The 19,364-nt window shown below is 38.4% G+C and overlaps 1 protein-coding gene across 3 annotated transcripts in view; it reads right to left on the bottom strand.

Annotated features, from left to right (window-relative positions):
- The window catches only part of LOC129237556 (mucin-2), a 90,514-nt gene that overhangs the window by 1,647 nt on the left and 69,503 nt on the right, over nt 1-19,364 (bottom strand). For all 3 annotated transcript variants that reach the window (XM_054872373.1, XM_054872371.1, XM_054872372.1), the window contains exon 5: nt 16,545-16,711. In XM_054872373.1, the coding sequence (XP_054728348.1) occupies nt 16,545-16,711 (167 nt within the window). The remainder of the gene's footprint in view (nt 1-16,544; nt 16,712-19,364) is intronic.

Genomic DNA, 19,364 nt, shown 5'->3' with positions numbered 1-19,364 from the left:
TTCTTGATTGGCGCGTTAAGCGATTTTGGCCGAGCTAACAGAAAAAAGTTCCTCAGATGAGAAGTTCTCTTTGGCGAAAGATTTTTACGTGGCGAGTCCCAAACCCAGTGTGCCGTTTAATCTTCTCACATTCGCTTGCTCCCAAACAGGTGTTCGAAAGCTACTTAGCCTAGTATCCTTGGGTGCAGCGCGGAAGTTGTGAGCTGCTCGAACCGTATGCAGAAGTATTGTCCAGGCAACTCCCAGGTGTATGATCATCAGAGACTTGCCACATCAGAGTGGACTTGCCACCTGCGTGAACTTCTACACATAGAACCATCCGGAACTATGTCTGCCTAAGTAAAAGTAAACATCTTTTCATATAATGAGATGCTGTTAATTGCTTTCGCCGCGAATTTTTTACACCAGAACAGGTTTTTAAGAGAAGAGGTGGTGGTTATATCTGCATGGCTTCTAAAAAAAAGTTGTTTGTATAAAAAAAAGTTGTTTGTATAAAAAAAAGTGGTTAAAAAATTGCGACGGGGAGTTGGAAAGTAAAGACTGGTGAAGTTTCAAGAGCTGGTGTTGATTTTGAATAAATTACAATTTTTTTAGGAAATTATTATCATTTCTCTTTATTATGACAATATTGGTATGGCTCAATTACGAATGGAACAAAATATTGGCCAAATGGCTGCCGTTTCAAGGGCCGGTATTGATTTTGAATAAAATACAATTTTTTTTTTTTTTAATTATTGTCATTTCTCTTTATTATGATAATACTGGTATGGCTCAATTACGAATGGAACAAAATATCAGCCAAATGGCCGCTGCGGCCTCAGCGGCACACCTCCATCCGATGGTCCGAATTTTCGAAGACGCTGAGGCATAATTGAGGTTCTGTGCCGTTAATGTGCCGAATTATCTCATCCTTTAGCTCTTGAATTGTTGCTGGCTTATAGACGTACACCTTTTCTTTCAAACAACCCTTATTATAAATTAAAAAAATAAATTTTTTGTTTTATGTTTTTAAATTTATTTTTTTTTAATTTTATTTATTATCTATAAATTTTTTTTTTGCCCAGCAAACTCAAAAAAACAATTCCAAACATAAAATAAAAAATTCATTATTTTATTTTATTTATTTATTTGTTTTATTTTATTTATTTATTTGTTTGTTTTATTTTATTTTATTTTGTTTTATTTCTTTTGCTTTATGTTTTTTTTTATTTTTTTTTATTTTATTTTATTTTATTTTTTTTATTTTATTATATAGGTCTATGGATAAGTTCGTGCGGTTTTACAACAGATGGCGTAACTTGATTATTATTCCATCGATCCACATTTCCAAACATTCATTGGAGAGCTACTGTCGTAAGGCACAAACGTCAGTATAAGTTTTTTATTTGATAAACAACAATATTTTTACCACACTTGAAAATGTCGAATTTCGTGCCAAATAATGTGTTTTTGCGGGGAATTTTTTAATATGAAGAAAAAAGCAGCCGAAAGTCATCGTATCTTGGTGGAAGTTTATGGTGAGCATGCTCTAGCTGAGCGAACGTGCCAGAAGTGGTTTGCACGCTTCAAAAGTGGTGATTTTGGCCGCGCCGCCAAAGTTCATGGATACCGAATTGGAGGAATTGCTCGATCAAGATCCGGCTCAAACGCAAGAAGAGGTTGCAAAAACTTTGGGAGTTGATCAATCAACCATTTCCAAACGTTTAAAAGCCATGGGAATGATCCGAAATTCAAATTTCTAAAAAAAACCGCACGAACTTATTCATAGACCTATTTTATTTTTTTTTTTATTTTTTTTTTATTTTATTTTATTTTATTTTATTTTATTTTATTTTATTTTATTTTATTTTATTTTATTTTATTTTATTTTATTTTATTTTATTTTATTTTATTTTATTTTATTTAAGCTTAATCCATCTCGGCTATTGCCGGAGATTACACATCCCGGATAAAATTTTCAAGGGATTGTGCTCTGGTGGAGCGTAGTCCAAGTTCTACGCCCATGCGATTACTATTGCTTAAATATTTAAAAATCTACGAACTATTGTACATGTGTCCAGTATGGTCGATTTCTGCATGTCTTCTAAGAGGTGTTGGCAGTCATACTTCTTCAAGTTTTTTATTAAATGCTTAGGCACTAATCCAGTGGACGATATAATTATTGGGATTATATTCACTTCCCTCGCTTTGTACTTTGGTGCGTGGATGATAACGCCGTTTTTATTTACTTAAATATATTGTACACGAATAAATGAATTAATCTTTTAATATAAAGCAGGAGCGCTTGCGGAATTCGTTGTTGTCACCTTGACACGTGAAGACAGAAAAGACAGAATATGTGGCCGACTCAAACGACCGGAAGTAAAAACGAACAGCTGACGTTCACAGTGAGAAAGAGAAAATAGCAATTATTGGGAGTTGCCACAAGACTCCCCCGCTAATTACACAATCGAGCAGGAAGTTTGATTCGACGACCCGATCTTGTAGTTTTGATTGGCTGTGTTTCGATTGCCATCGGTTTAGAATTTGCTGATCGATTGTCTGAGTCGTCGACTAAGTTCTCAAGAAACGCTGGTTTGAGACGATCAATTGATACAATTTTATGTTCGCCGTTGATGTCTAATTTAAAGTGTTTAGCTCCGTGTTCTAAAACTTTAAATGGGCCGTTGTAGGGTGCTTGTAATGGTGTTTTGTGACCGCCAATTCGAACGAAAACAAACCTTGCTTCCGGCAGCTCTGGGTGTATGAAAACTGACGGCGAATCATGAAAAGATGGCTCATGAGGCTTTACTTTTCTTAACGATTGTTTGAATGAAGTGATGAAGTCATTGTCGCTCGTTCTTATGATAGGGTCGTTGAAAAATTGCCCTGGCAATGTGAGTGTTTTCCCTAAAACAAGTTCCGCTGGAGATGCATTGAGATCGTCCTTGACAACTGAGCGTAACCCTAGTAAAATAAGAGGTAATTCAGTGACCCAATCGCAGTCTGTTAACTTTGCTTTTAACGCGGCTTTTAGCGAACGGTGCCATCGTTCAATTATTCCATTAGCTTTTGGATTGTTCGTTCTGCAGCTTTTGGATTGTTCGTTGCATCGTTCTGAGATGCTTCACTCCGAGCGTCGAATTTAATTCCTTGAATAGAACGGATTCGAATTGACGACCTTGGTCCGTTGTAATGCGCTTAGGTACGCCAAAGCGAGAGATCCACCCAGATAACAAAGCGTTCGCAACCGTTTCGGCAGAAATGTTCGCGATGGGAAACGCCTCAGGCCAGCGGGTTGCCCTATCGATGCAAGTCAGTAAGTATGTAAAGCTTTTAGATTCGGGTAGTGGCCCCACAAGATCGATGTTGATGTGCTCAAAGCGATCACATCTGGTGTCGTAATGTTCGATAGGTGATCGTGTGTGGCGATGAACTTTGGCTTTCTGACATGCAAGGCAATGACGCACAAACTGTTTGCAATCTCGTCGCATGTTGTCCCACACAAATTGTTGTTGAACTAGCTTCGTTGTAGCTCGCACCCCTGGGTGACTTAAGCTGTGGAGTTTGCCTATAATGAGATTTCGAAATTTGTTAGGAACAAAAGGGCGGATACGGTTACCAGAAATATCGCATGTTAGTTCGGTATTGGTGCCAGGAACTGTGATTCGACTAAGTTGGATACTCGTATTGTTGTCGTTGTTGCGCAGTGAGTTGAGATATTTGTCGTTTTGTTGTTCGACAGCCATTTCTTCAAAATTTATGTCTTTCAGTTCAATAGAGTCGTTTCTTGACAGCATATCCGGAACTATGTTGTTCTTTCCTGGAACGTAGCGAATGGTAGTTGTGAATTCGCTGATGTAACTTAATTGCGCTGCACGACGTGGAATAATTTTTTCGCTGAATTTAGTGAATGCAAATGATAGTGGCTTGTGATCGCAGTAAACTTCAAAGTCGCGCCCGTCCAGTAAGTGCTCGAAATATTTTATTGCTCGATAAATCGCCAGTAATTCCCTGTCGTACGTTGGATAGCGGGATTCGGTGTCACTGAGCCGTTTTGAAAAAAATCCAAGCGGCTTGCAAATATTATTTTCGACTTGATGGACTACCCCTCCAATAGCCGTTGAACTCGCGTCCGTTGCCAGAATTAGCTTAGCGTTTGGAGCTGGGTGAACCAATAATGAAGCATTTGCTAACTGCTTTTTGTATTGTTGGAATGCCTGTCTTGCATCGTCAGTCCACAATAAAGGTGTTTTATCGTTTTTTATAATATTCTTGATTAAAACTTGTAATCGTTGTTGCGTTTCAGCGGCATTTCTAATAAAACGGCGGTAGAAATTAATCGTTAACATGAAACGAAGACAAAATTCGTTCCACCTTTTCAGGTAGCGGTTTAACACCTTCAGCTGTGACTTCATGACCCAAAAATGTTATTTTGCTAGCAGCAAATATGCATTTTTCAGCGTTAATCCTTAGTCCAAAATCACACAAGCGCTTGAATACGTTTCGAATGTGTTCGACGTGCTGTTCATAAGATTCGGATGCGATAAAAATGTCGTCTATGTACGCGAAAGCAAAGTCAACTCCCCGTAACACTTCGTCAATTAATCGTTGAAACGTTTGTGACGCATTTCGCAGTCCGAATGACATAAAAACATACTCGAATAATCCGAATGGGGTGATGATGGCCGTTTTTGGAATATGAGACTCTTCGATTGGGACTTGGTGATAAGCTTTTCGTAAGTCGATGCGGCTAAAGATACGCTTTCCGTGCAGGATGTTTGCAAAATCTTGGAGGTGAGGAATCGGATATTTATCCGGCTTTGTACGTGAATTCAATTGCCGATAGTCACCGCATGGACGCCAGTCTCCATTAGTTTTTGGTGCCATATGCAGCGGCGAAGCGTAGTTGGACTTTGAGGGTCTGCAGATACCAAGTCGGAGCAGTTCGTTAAACTCCTGTTTGGCAATCTTTAGTTTTTCTATTGATAATCGTCTTGCTTTTGCTGTGACCGGTGGTCCCGTAGTTTCAATGAAGTGCGTTACATTCGCCCGTTCTTTAACTCGCAACGAGGGTTTATCGTCAAGTAATTCTTTAAACTCAGATAAAAGAAACGAAAATTTGTTAGTCACATCGATGGTAGTTACCTGTGGTGAGATCGAAGTAACTACTTCACCTTTGGACGACACTGCAGTCAATGGATCGATTACCCGTTTACGTTTGATGTCTACAAGCAAACCATATTCGTTTAAAAAATCTGCACCGATTATAGATGTTGAGCAATCTGCTATGGTGAAATTCCATGGAAATTCGCGTCTCAACCCCAGGCTTACGCTCAGCAAACGTTTACCGTATGTTTGTATCGGCGACCCGTTAGCGGCGTAGTATAGTGCATACTCTTCTGTGTTGTTTTTGTTGTAGCTGCTGCGTATGAGTTCCTTCATACGGTGGGTTGGTTTCAGTATTGAGTGATCAGCACCTGAGTCGATTAGGAAGTTATGCTCCGATAGTATGTCGTGTATAAACAGGCGCTTTGAAGACGTGCATGGTGTCGGCGCCTGAGTTGACACCGCACGAATTAGTTTTTTAACTGTAAGTTGAATGAGCACGGTGAACGACACTTTTTGGCGCGATCTCCTAATTTTTGGTGGTACCAACACAAATCATTGTCGTCGTTTCTTCCTTTTCCGATTCGATTGTTACTGGAAGAACGGCCACGCTGTCGACGTGGTGTTGTTTCTCGACGCGTCGTACGGTTCTGAGTTTCGATTGCATTGAGTCGTGAGCATAATTTCTCCAATTCAATTTGTATTGCTTCCAGCGTCCTTTCCAACGGAGGAGCTTTTTCCGCGCTGGATATATACACTCTGTCGGAAACTTCCCACATTCGGTCGGCGATTTGGGCTAAATCGTCTAATTTATCTTTTGATGCGGCCAGGACTGATCTCGTGGTTTGCGGCAATTTTTTTAACCATAAGCTCTTGATGAAGTCGTCTCCAACATCTTTGGAAGCGAGTGACTTTATTTTATGTAGTGCCTGAGAAGGCTTCATATCACCTAGCGGCTCGTTTGAAATTAACTTCTCAAATTTAATAGTTGCAGATTCGGAGTAAATTGAAATAAGTTGCTGCTTCAATTTTTCATACTTTTCATCGCAGAATGGCTCCAGAAGCAATCCCCTTACCTGTAATGCGACCTTGCTTGATAAATTTGCAACGGTATTTAAGTATTTCGACTTATTTGAGGTTATTTTTCGTGCCTCAAAATGAGATTCTACGATAACAAACCACAGTTCCGGATCGTTTTCGTAGAACTGATTGAATTTGACTTCCGCGATCGATGTAATTTGGCTTGAAGTGGATGGGTTGATCTGCTCTGCTGATTGTTGGGCGCTGATAGCCAATGCCTCGCTTAGTTGAACTTTAAGCGCTTCAATCTCTTTTGAAAGCTCCTCATTGTTAGGCATCTTTTTTCGTCATTCACGACCAACTAACGTATTATCGATTAAATGTTCTTATGCGGGGTCACCAATTTTGGTGCGTGGATGATAACGCCGTTTTTATTTACTTAAATATATTGTACACGAATAAATGAATTAATCTTTTAATATAAAGCAGGAGCGCTTGCGGAATTCGTTGTTGTCACCTTGACACGTGAAGACAGAAAAGACAGAATATGTGGCCGACTCAAACGACCGGAAGTAAAAACGAACAGCTGACGTTCACAGTGAGAAAGAGAAAATAGCAATTATTGGGAGTTGCCACAGTACATTCGTTTCAGTTCTATGGCCAAAGCTGCATACTTCGATACTTTGGTGGAGTATGTGCTTTGGATGTTGCGATTAAGGGGCACCGCTATATCGATTACTTCGATCGTTTTATTTGTCTTGTCGAACAAGATAATGTCAGGTTTGTTGGCAGCTGCTGTTTGATCTGTGGATATAAATCTGTCCCAGTACAGTTTAAAACTCGCATTTTCCAATATTGCCTTTGGTTCATATTTAAAATACAAGACTTCTTCTTGTAAGAGACTGTGTTTTTTCGCAAGTTGTTGGTGGAGGATCTTTGCTATATTGTTATGTCTCATGACATATTCACGGGGGGCAAGTACACTACATCCAGCAATTACATGGTCGATTGTTTCGCCGTAAATGCCGCACCTTCGGCATCTATCTTCTATTGCCTCGCCATGTATCGACCTTCGGAAATTCCTTGTTGGAATAACTCGGTCTTGGATAGCGATTGCGAAACCTTCTGTTTCAGAAAATAGCTTTCCTTTTTTCAACCATAAATTGGATGATTGTGCGTCTATCCATTCCATTTCGAGATCATGCGGATGGGCACCGTGTATTGTTTTTGCCTTCCATGCTGCGACCATTTCTGCTGGGGATTTAACCCCCTCAGGTACTGGGAAATCCTGTTCCATCAGACTTAGCGGGGTAAACCCATTATCTGCCATAGCGATAGCTCTAAATAGATGAGACTCGCTGCTTAGAAAATATGTACGTAGCTTTAAAGTTTGCGAGAAGTGTAGACGCGCTATATTAATGATTCCTCTCCCACCAACGTTTCGAGGAAGCGATATTCTTTCCACAGCGCTTTGAGGGTAATGGCTTTGGAACTTTGTAAAAGTGGTGCGTATCAGCGTTTCAATCCGAAGGATGTCTGTCTGAGACCATTTTATTACTCCAAACGAGTATGTCAAAAGGGGTATGGCCCAGGTATTGATTGCTTTGCATTTATTTCCACTGTTCAGACTATTTTATTTTATTTTATTTTATTTTGTTTTTTATTTATTTATTTTAGTATTATTATTATTATTTTTTTATTGCATCCCAAGAAAGGAGTGATTTACATTAATTGGCTACAGCTGTGCTGCAAGCCAATAATTTATAACAGGTACAAAGATTACAATTAAACAATTAAATATATGTATAATATATAAATATTATATAAAATAGTTAACAAGTTTACAACCAAGAAAAACGTTTACTGTAAAAAGTTTCTGACTATATGACAAGAATTGAGTAAAGCTGCTTTCTGCATGTCGAAAATTAAATATTCCGAGAGTTGAAGAGTTTTCGTGTTGTCTGCTAAGTTTTTATGCACTAGTCCGTGGGCTGAGATGATAATTGGTAGTATGTGCACCTTCCTTAGCTTCCACTGGCGTTTGATATCAATGCCTAAGTCAGAATATTTGGATATTTTTTCCTCATATGTTTTTTGCTTGTTTTTCTTTAGAGGAACAGTAATATGAACTATATAACCAGTCGTTTGAGATTTATCAATCAGGAAAATATCTGACCTATTGTGGTCTCTTGTGGCATTTGTTAAAATTGTTCGATCATAATATAGAAGGTAGTTGGAGCCTTCTTGAACAGGTTCTGGAGTGTATCTGAAGTATGGTATTTTGCTTGGATTGAAGTTGTACATCTGCGTCAGTTTTAGATGGATTATTTTCGCGATGTCATTATGTCGCTTCAGGTACATAGAGTTTGCCAGTGTGGTGCATCCCGCTAGCACGTGGTCTAATGTCTCACTTCAACTATTGCATCTTCGACATCTGTCTGCAGCGGCATTTGGATCTCGCATTACATAATTAATGTAATTTCTAGTTGGAATCACACCATCTTGTATGGCGAAAATGGTACCCTCCGTTTCGGCAAATATCGACCTGTTAAGCCATAAGTGCGACAATTTTTGGTCGACTCAGCAGGTCTTTTCGACATACGCCGTGGACAGCCATTTCAGACCATCTTTGAATCTTTTCATCTATTGTGGTTGCGTGCCTGATTTCGTACGATTGATTCATCCGAGATTGTAATTATCATCCGCAGCAATTGCAGCCTTGTGCAGATCGTATTGGGAGTATTTATGTTGGAAGTATGCTCTTATGTTTAAGATAAATTTGTCATGCAGTGCTCCAACATCAATCTGTCCCCTGCCACCCGCTTTTCTAGGTAGCATCATTCGTATTTAGTCATAATTGTACGTATTATTCGTTGTAGATTTTCTATTTTAGTAGATGACCATTTTACAATTCCGAAGCTATACGATACCACCGGGACGACAAATGAATTAATAGCGTGGATTTGGTTTTTCCCATTAAGTTGTGTTTTACAGACAGCGTGAAAGCGCCTTTTAAATTCTAATATCAGATTTTTCCTCATTTTCATCGTATTTATGCTGCTGTTTTGCATAAATCCAAGGTACTAGTATACCTCTCCCGGCTCCATTTCTGTTATGTCGATTCCGCTACTTTCCGCAGTTACATGTCGAGAAACCACTTTACCTTTAACTATTGTGATCTTTCGGCATTTATCAAGTCCAATAGGCATTTTAATGTCATTGGAGAAGATTTCAACACATTTCTACAGCTTTTCTAGATGTTTGGAATTGCTGGCGTAGGGTTTTAAATCATCTACGTAAAAAAGGTGGCTCAGTCGGAATCTTCCAGACTGTCCGTGTTTTAATATAAACCCATGTCCCGTCTCATTCAGGATGTGACTTAAGGGGTTCATGCTGAGAACAAACCAGAATGGACTCAACGAGTCATTTGAAAGATGCCATTTCGAATGTTTATTTCGGTTGTGTATTGAGAGCTTTGCGGGCCAAGTATTTTTATTCTTGTCCTCCAGCGTTGCATAACTTTTTCTAGAAAGAGTATGATATTGGAATCGAAGTTGTAAATACGAAGTACTTCAGTAAGCCAAGGGTGGGGAAGCGAATCGAATGCTTTCATCCAGTCTATATAAGCTGCATAGAGGTTTCTGTTCTTCTGTTTAGATTACCCAAGAACAACTTGATCTATAATCAGTTGCTCTTTACAGCCTTGTGATGCACGTATACATCCTTTCTGCTCTTCTGCAATCAGATTATGTGTTTCGATATGCTCATAAAAGATGTTAGTTATGCACAACGTGAGTATTTTGTAAATAACTGGCAGACAGGTGGTGGGCCTGAATTTTGAAGGGTCGTTGATTTCATCACATTTTGGAATCATATATGTCGTACCAAGCGTTGCAAAATTTGGTAATTCTTCTTCGCCGGCTATTATCTTGGTGAAGAGGACTGCAAGTTTGTCGTGTATACATGTGAGCCTTTTTGAACCAGTAAGCCTGCAAGTTGTCACAGCCTGGAGTTTTCCAATTGTGGAGCCTTCGAGCTACTTTCGCAAGCTCTTCAGGTGTTACGGCTGAGAAACCGAGTATTGGAATACTAGAGTACTTTTCTTTCACTTCTGCTATCCAGCTTGCTAAGGTGTTGTATTGCTGAGGTTTGGACCAAATAGACGACCAGTATGATCTAAATTCATCCATTGATGCCTGCCGCGCCTGCCTTTGAACGTGAACGTTCGAGGTTTGTTTTAGTTGTCGCAAAAATAGCTTTTGATTGCTTTCAAACATACGATTATGTTGTTTGCGTTTCATAGACATGCTACTTTATTTTATTTTATTTATTTAAAAATTTAATTTTTTAATTTTATTTATTTTCTATAATTTTTTTATATATTTTTTTTTAACATTTATAAAAAATGATTAAAGTGAAGAAATTTTATTTTTTTGTTTTATTTTATTTATTTAAAATAATTTTTTTAATTTTTCTTGTTTAATTTTTTTAGTGTGACAAGCGACAAAAAAATGGTGTTTAGAGAAATTAAAAAAATTAAATTTAAAAACATAAATTTTTTGTTTTTTATTTTATTTATTTTATTTATTTATTTAAAAATTTAATTTTTTTATTTAAAAGTTTAATTCCTCTTAAAATTTCGCATTTCATTTATTTTCTATCATTTTTTTTTATTTTTAATTTTTATAAAAAATGATTAAAGGGAAAATAATTTAATTTTTTGTTAAATTTTATTTATTTAAAATAAATTTTTTAATTTTTTTTTACTTTTTTTTATAAAACGAAAAATTTATTAGATAAGTCTGCTGAGCGACAAAAAAATGGTTTTAGGGAAAGTAAAATAAATTAAAAAAAAATTAAATTTAAAAACATAAACAAAAGAATTTATTTTTTTATTTTATTTATTTAAAAATTCATTTTTTCTTTATTTAAAAATGTAATTTTTATTTGGTTTAAAAATTTAATTTTTATTTTTTTTTAAGTTTAATTTTTTTTTTTTTTTTAATTTAATTCCTTTCAAATTTCTCATTTTATTTATTTTCTATATTTCTTGTTATATATTTCTTTTAATTTTTATAAAAAATAATTAAAGTAAGAAAAATTAAATTTTTGGTTTTATTTTATGTATTTAAAATAATTTTTTTTTTATTATTTATAAAAAAATTTATTAGATAAGTCTGCTGAGCGACAAAATTTTTTTGTTATAGAAAATAAATAAAATAAAAAATATGTTTTTTTTGTTGCTCAACAAACTTATACAAATTTGAAAATTTGTCTAATACTTTCTAATTTCTTTTAATACTGCGCAATTAATTTTTTTTTACTCGCGATATAATTACGAACCGCATACAGTGAGTGCCACTAAAAATCGTTCAGGTACTTTTTTCAGATGTTAATTGCTTTTCAGTTTCTTATATTTATTAATATAATTCATATGCATAATGCAAAAATACAGCGTAAATCCTAGTACTCAAATACTACAATAAAAAAGTTGAAGTCGAAAAAATTCCATTAAAATTTCAGTTGAAAAAAAAATTGATTACATTTTTTATATTACAATTCATAACATAAAAAAATGTAGCGTAAATCCTAATAGATGTGCCAGCTTCTGTATTATCTCCATGAAGGTACGAGAGTTGTCTTTTACATTTCGCGGCTTTGCAACACTGCGTGTGATGAGCTGTGTTTCGATATTTTTATCAAAATGTTTGGTATTTTTTAGTATAGACTTTCCTAAAACGTTTTCACCTACGAGCTTCATTTGCTCTTTTTTCAGTTAGTCGAATAATTTATCTCATTCGTACAATTTCATTATCATTTTTACTGTGTTTCCATTATTGGGCGTAAAATATAAAAGCCAAGCCTCGTATTAGGTCAGAATATTTCTAAAAGTAACTCACTTCAAGTGCTTGCTGAAAAGGTTATCAGAGTTCAAGTAGAAAATAGTCAATATAAATTTTATTACGATTTAGAAAATACAAAGGTGGCGTCATTTATAGCACCGCTACTTTGTTCGCATAGAAAATAATCAAACCTTTGTGTGCGAGTTACATATTTGTGAGTATTTTGATCTTTAAACTAAAATAAAAAAAATTAAAAAGGTCATGCCTTAAATTGTAAAAGTACAAATGATAATAAACCCGCCGAATGCAATTGTTTTCCTTGCCTTTTACCGTACGTTCGCTTACGGAACGCTTCATAGCATATGTCTTCATACACGGCGCTACAAAATGAACTTTCGAGTAGAACGAGCGGTGTGTAAACCGTAAAGTTTCCTTAATCTGGGTCCCGGAAGATCGGAGCATTTAAAAAAATCGACGAAAAAGTACATGATGTGGCAAGTGAGAGATCTGACATGAATAACATTCTTGCAGGGTATATATTCACACCAGCGGGTGCAATTTCCTTAAAATATCTACAAATCTCAGAATGTAGATAGAGAGACTAGACAAGATGCGAAGTTAGCAGACCGTTATGGCCCACCTACAATCACAAACAAACGCCAATACTGACAAATATGAAATGAAGGGATGCCTACAGACTCACGGCGCTGATAGCTGGCTTCTGGTCTATCGGAGTACAACCAGCTGAAACAGGCATCCCTCAAAACACACACAGTCACAGTTTTTAACAAACAGATTTTCCATTTCCTCTGTGAATGCGCTGCCTTATGGAGTAAGAGAATGTCTACCTTTCGTAAATCGCTTTTCGATAGTTTCGAACAATTGTGTGGCTTAGACGTCAACAACCTAATCAGGTTCTTCAACCGCACAGACTGGATAAAACCACGCTGTAAATAACAATTAAACAAGTTAATAGCGACGATGTGACAAGAAGAAGGTGCGAAAGCGCTAGTTGGATTCTGGATCAATCACCACTTTAACGAACTAACAAACCAATCAGGGCGAGCGAAATCTATTCAGTGGGTCTCCATATCGAAAAGTTTATGTGATTACTGTGTTTGGTAAGCGCTTTACAGCTTTGCCATTTGGAATTAGTTCAGTAATTTTATTCACAGACCGATGTCTATCCCTTGCACGGTAACTCCAATGGTGATATTAGGTATTATTAAGTCAGCGCAAGGAATAGCTTACAAACATACAAGTTGATTATAGTTCGTCGACAAATCGCTTCACTCTGATTTGGCTGCGTGAGCACTGAAATATTCATAGTAACGAAACGACCAATGAGCTCTCCCCGCGCATAGTGCAAACCTTGATATCTTAGAGTGAGAAGAAATTATTGTGCATCAAGAGATCGTATCTGTCAACGCCAGCTAGGTTTGTCTAAATTAAGATGGGATGATCTAAAATTCCATAGGAAGCTTCCTTTCTTCGTCAAATAAACCTTAACCATCGTTAAAGTGGAAGCAGAGGGTATATCTCCACCAACTGCTGTTTTCACAAGTTATTGGATGTTGGACATTAGACAGCACATCCTGCTGTAGCGAGATTCGGTTAGGTTGGGTTACGGTCCATGAGGATGTAGCGCGTCCTACTTGCTTGGCATCAAGTCTCTCCTCTAATTCGCTTCTTGAATCTGCTTCGTTTTTCTAATAAACAATGAAATATTATGGAAAATTACAGATTGCAAGGCATCCAAAGAAGAACGATGTCACATTCTGGCAAGGGTGGCACAGTGGCACCGTAGCGCCAGAATACGTAGCCGAATGGGTTGGTGCGTGTCTACCATTCAAAATTCGAATCTCGGTGAAGCTCCAAAATGAAGAAAAAGTTTTCTGTAACAGCGGTTGCCCCTCGGCAGGCAATGGCAAACCTCCGAGTATATTTCTGCCATGAAAAAGCTCCTCATAAAAAATATCTGCTTGAAACTGTAGGTCCCTCCATTTATGAAACAACATCAAGATGCACACCCCGAAAAGAGGAGGAGAAGCTCGGCCAAACATCCAAAAAGGATGTAAGGGATGTTATATATACATATATAGCCGAATGATTCTCATAAACAGAACCCCTAGGCTGTAGCGGCACCTCACATGTAGTAAAATTGGACAGCCAAACAGTCTGCAAGCTCTTAATCCTTTTGTATCATTCGATGGAATAGTCCGCGAACAAAAACTCTCTCTTATCACCAAGAAGGGAATAATCCGCAATAAAATATTTTTTTTTGTTAAAGTTTGAAGAAGTTTGGCCATCCTGTGGCATTCTTTTTCATTAGAACAAATAATAAAACCTTTGCCCACACAAGGTATTATGGACGCAAGCCATTTTGAGTTCATCGCGCATTTCGAGCGATGATGCAAAAGGGTTAAAAAAACAATTGCTCCAGTAATCACTGTATCGCTATGTTTTACGTGAAGCTCTTAGAGTTTGAGTTCTCAAATTTTTATGTGGTGTGGTTTCCGCGCCATTCTGGTATGTCACTTAATGAAAAGCATATCAAATGACACTGTAATCGAAGTTGAATGCCTTGCCGTAGAGGCTTTGAGACTAAATCGCAGTAGCAATTTCTCTGAATGGTCCGATGGATTACTGTCATCTGCACGTAATCGACCTAAACTTGTTCCACAAATTTTCACAAAGTTGCCAAAAAGGGTTGGTGGAGGAGTATTCAGCGAGGACCTCCTCATCAAGCTCAAATTCAGGTTTCCGGACTACTGTAGTGTTTTCCAAGCGGAGGTAGCCGCAATTAAGAAAGCAGTGGATTGGTTGCTCACTTCGGTAATTACCGTTAAGGAAGTAAATATTAACTCCGACAGCCAAGCGGCAATTAGGGCTTTGCGTTCGTTGTTTGGGCGTTCGAGATTAGTCGGGGAATGTCTGGCTTCTCTCTCGATTGCGTTCGAATACTTCGTTATGAAGCTCATGTGGGTTCCCTGTCACAGTGGCATAGAGGGAAACTGCTGGGCCGATGAGCTGGCTAGACAGGGAACTTTACAGACGATTTCGTCGCGAAATGAGTGGATTGGGGTTCCCTTAAGAACCTGTGGTCTGCTCCTGGAAAAATGGGCCTAGAGTCAACTCAGCGAGCGCAAACGTGCAAGGTCGCGAGATCCTTCTAGCCATGAGTAGATCGGGGATGCTCGTGGGAACTCTTAAGGCTAACAAAGCCGCAGCTCTCGAATTTGGTGGGTATCCTTACCGGATATTGTCCTTTAGCTGTCCATGCGGTGAGACTTGGGATTACCTCAAGTCCGTGCTGCAGAAGTGTCTCAACACCTTCTTCTCAGCTGCCCTGCTCTCGTCTGGCAAAGATTTAGACATGTGGGCTCTCACTTTTTCGCTACACTTGCGGATATTGTGGATTTAAATATCACACATCCGCTGAAGCTCATCAGTAGCTTGATGCGGCTAATTACGAACGTAAATCAGCAACCGTCGGCGTCGTCGTAAGTGCATGGTCATCATCCGCTAATCACAAGGCTACTTCTTCCTTCCCTTCTCCTTTTTGTTTTACCCTGTATGGCATCACAACGGACGAATTTTAAATATTTCTCCAAGTGGGCCCCAAGCAAGGGGTAGCCATTTAACTCGTTGAGCCCGGCGTCGGTCCCTAGGGACCGACAGTGAACTTTCCGTTTGGCCGGCGTCGGTCCCTAGGGACCGACAGTGAACTTTCCGTTTGGCCGGCGTCGGTCCCTAGGGACCGACAATGAACTAAGACCGATAGTTAAAAAATAAATGTATAGTAATTTTAATGAAGTTTATTGAAACACTCTAAACAGAATATATTTTCAAAGTGTACTTTTGTCTGCTGCAATTCGTTTCTAACTAATCGCTCCAGTCTCCAGTCTGAATATTCCCGATTGCTCGCTCGTTGCCGGCCAAATGGAAAGTACAGTAATATCGATGCCGGGCTCAACGTGTTAATCTAACCTCATCTATTACCAAAAAAGCAAAGTCACCTGGTTCAAAAATTGTAAGTTGGATCTAAAAAATATACCTAAAACTTATCAACAGGTACGTAGGTGTACGACGGCAGTTACTTGCACATGATTCGTGTCATCCACTCGGAGCTATGGGAGTGCGGAGAGGTAAGATTTTCATTGTGACAGACTTAATCCAAGAAGGAGGGAATATTAATTAAGCGATACCTTTAAACACTTTAAATCAGGTTTTTCATGTGCAATTGAAAAGTAGAAAGTAAATTTGAGTTCGTTCATTAATGAAGCTAACATTGAATTTTTGCATTGCCTAACACATCAGTTATCTCACAGCCGGTGGAATACTCTGGATTTTCATGCCGCAATTTAAATGAAAAAAAAAAATTGTGTCAATTTCTCATTATATTCACCATTAGTTCCTACTACTCTAAAACCCTATTTGCAATAATTGAATAATTTAGCGTCAGTAAAAAATTTCACTAATAAATATTAAATAAATGATCTTAAAAAAAAACTGGCTAAATAAACCAACCAGTAAATGTAACTGTGTTCAGGCAATTTTATATTAAAAATAGTAAGTAAATTGTTTGCTCACCACTAAGCCGCTCCAGTAGGGATTATATTGTATGGCCGTATTTGGCGCCAAGCAGAATATCCAAATTGCTAGGAATGATATTAGTAGACCAACTATTATCTCCAGTATGAGCAACCAGCGGGCAAGATTCGGATATTTAAAATTCATTGGATTCGGATGCTGAGTGGCTGTGTACGAAGAATGAACCATTATAGAAATTGTAAATGCAAATCACTTTCAAATAGATATAAATTTTTTTTTTTTTTCATTTAACAGAAGTGATGTTTATTCTGTAAAAGTAAATTGTCTACTAACCGCGCTCACTTGGGTGGATGCCTAAGAGACCGACTACGATAAAATCTGGTTAGTTACATTGCTGTGTACATTACTACCGAGTTGTACATACTTACATTACTATAAATTACAAAAATAAAATAGCACTTGATTTGCTGATTATTATTGATTACGCTTGTCAGTTATTAAGCTACTACGGAAACAAATTGAATATATCCCACAGTGCAATTACAACTAAATGTCAATGAGCTTAGACAATTTTTTTTTCTAGCAATTTGTGTAACATGTGCCCATGTAGGGGTGCCAATATTAGTAGAAAAAGTAGACAACTTTGATCCCGATTTCTAAAATATTTTCAAAGAGATGCCGGAATTTGTTTACCTTGGAACATAACTTTTAACCCTTTGGGGACGGAGCCGCTCGACGGGCGAGCGTCGCTGAGAACGAGAGGTATTGAAGTGCGCAGTAAAGACAATAAATACGTTGAACGATATTAAAACTAAGGTTTTATTTAACACAAGAAAAAATGTTCATAAAATCAAAAAATAATTATAAACAAACTGCTATCACTGCTGCAATGTTGAAATGCCTGAGTGGATTCCTTTTTGCACAGATTTCACTTCCACTTCACGAAGTAATGCCGTCATCTTCTGTTTTATCAGAATCAAAGTAATATTCATCAGACTATCACTATTGCGCGTAGGATAAAATATAAAATATAATATATAAAAAGGCTGCTGGTTCCTCTGGCAGTGAATCTGAGTGGGCTATGATAAGAGCTATTATCACCTATGTATCAGTGGTATGGATGAGTAGACCCTCTCTAGTGGGAGTCAGGAGGACCTTATCGAGACTACAACGCACTGTGGCCATTTGTTGCACCGAAGTTTTTCCAACTACTTCAGGCCCGGCATTAGATGCTCTGATTGGTTTACCACCACTTGATGCTTTCATCCAAGGAGAGGCCTTGAAGTCCATCTGCAGGCTGAAATACAATGGGAACTGGTACGGCCCCTGTCCGGCATTGGAACACAGAGAAAGCATGGACGACGATCCAACGATTCTCTCCATGTCCCTCGACTACATGCCATCAAGAGTCGTACTTGAAAAGAGATATAGTGTAGTGCTGCCAGAGGCTCAGTTGTGATCAAACTCTGAAAATGAGCCCGGCAAACACTGTTTTCGCATTTTTACGGATGGCTCCAGGACCGAGCATGGCTCCGCCTCTGGGGTCTACGTGGAATCTAGCGGGACAAAACTGCACTTTGCTCTTGGAATGCATGCATCTGTGTTTCAAGCGGAGGTGTAAGCAGTTCAAGAAGCGATGAATTTTGTTGTGGAAAAGCGATGGAGAGGCAGATCTATGTGTGTCTGCAGCGACAGCCAGGCTGCGCTTATGGCCTTAGACAGCCCTCCAACCACATCAGGGGTAGTCAAGTCCTGTAAATCCAGGCTCAAATATTTCGGCAGACACAATAGCCTGATGCTAACGTGGGTCCCGGGACACGTGGGTATCGCGTGTAACGAGACCTCTGACTCCTTAGCTAAGATGGGCTCTCGTTTTGCCACTCCCTTCTGCGGCCATCACAGCCACGGTTAGCAAATGGGTAACTACCACCCACAAGCGAGCTTGGCAGGCTGAGAGAGGCTGCAGATGAACTAAACTGATGTTACCTCTCATGTCTGATCGACTGTCACAAATCCTCCTGTCATTAAACAGATGGGAGTGCAGACGGCTGGTTGTACTGATGACGGGCCACTTTCTGTGGGCTAAGCACATGGAAAGGTTGGGCATCTCAGACAGTGTACTCTGCCCAGCTTGTAAAGAGGAGGATGAGACGACGGACTACTTCCTGTGTGTCTGCCCCGCCTTCGCTCGAATCAGGTTTAAGGTCTTTGGCACTGATGTGTTAAGAAGCGACCATCTTGGCTCCTTGGCACCACAAGATCTACTCAGATTTCTTCGGAGATCGGGTAGATTTCAAGAAAATTAAAAGGGAATCCAATTGTAGTACAATGGACTTAATTTATGTCTTAGTGCTGCCCTTGCTAGTTGTCCCGACAAAAAAAAATACATTGAGTGGCTGAATCGAAGAACAGAAAGTCGTTCTGACTCTACCGTCGACTCACATCGTAAGTTTACATTATAAGGAAGATAAGATTTCATCGCTAATGGCCTCTAACGCTTTTGAATGAAATCGTGACTCTTTTACTATACCTATGCGCATCTTATCGCTCAGAACGACAGACAGGCTCACGACAGCCTTGTAGCTACGAACTAATTTGGGCGGCTACCTCCTGACACGCGTCCGGAACGGTAAATCGACTAGGGCGGCTATATTTCGACACTCGTCCCCAAAGGGTTAATATGGAAAAAAAAATTCAAGAAGTGAAAAATTCAAATCTCGGGATACACTTTGGGACATAACTTTTTTCACTAAGAGTAAAAATGAAATAATTGAAAACATTTAAATATACCATGAAACAAAATTTAAAAATTTAAGATTTCAAAAAGCACATTTTCTCATCCTCAGTTCGACTGAATGA

Source organism: Anastrepha obliqua, chromosome 2 (assembly GCF_027943255.1).
Source record: "Anastrepha obliqua isolate idAnaObli1 chromosome 2, idAnaObli1_1.0, whole genome shotgun sequence".
Lineage (NCBI taxonomy): Eukaryota > Metazoa > Arthropoda > Insecta > Diptera > Tephritidae > Anastrepha > Anastrepha obliqua.
The sequence above is the reverse complement of the archived record's forward strand: the minus strand, read 5'-3'. Positions and strand labels throughout refer to the sequence as shown.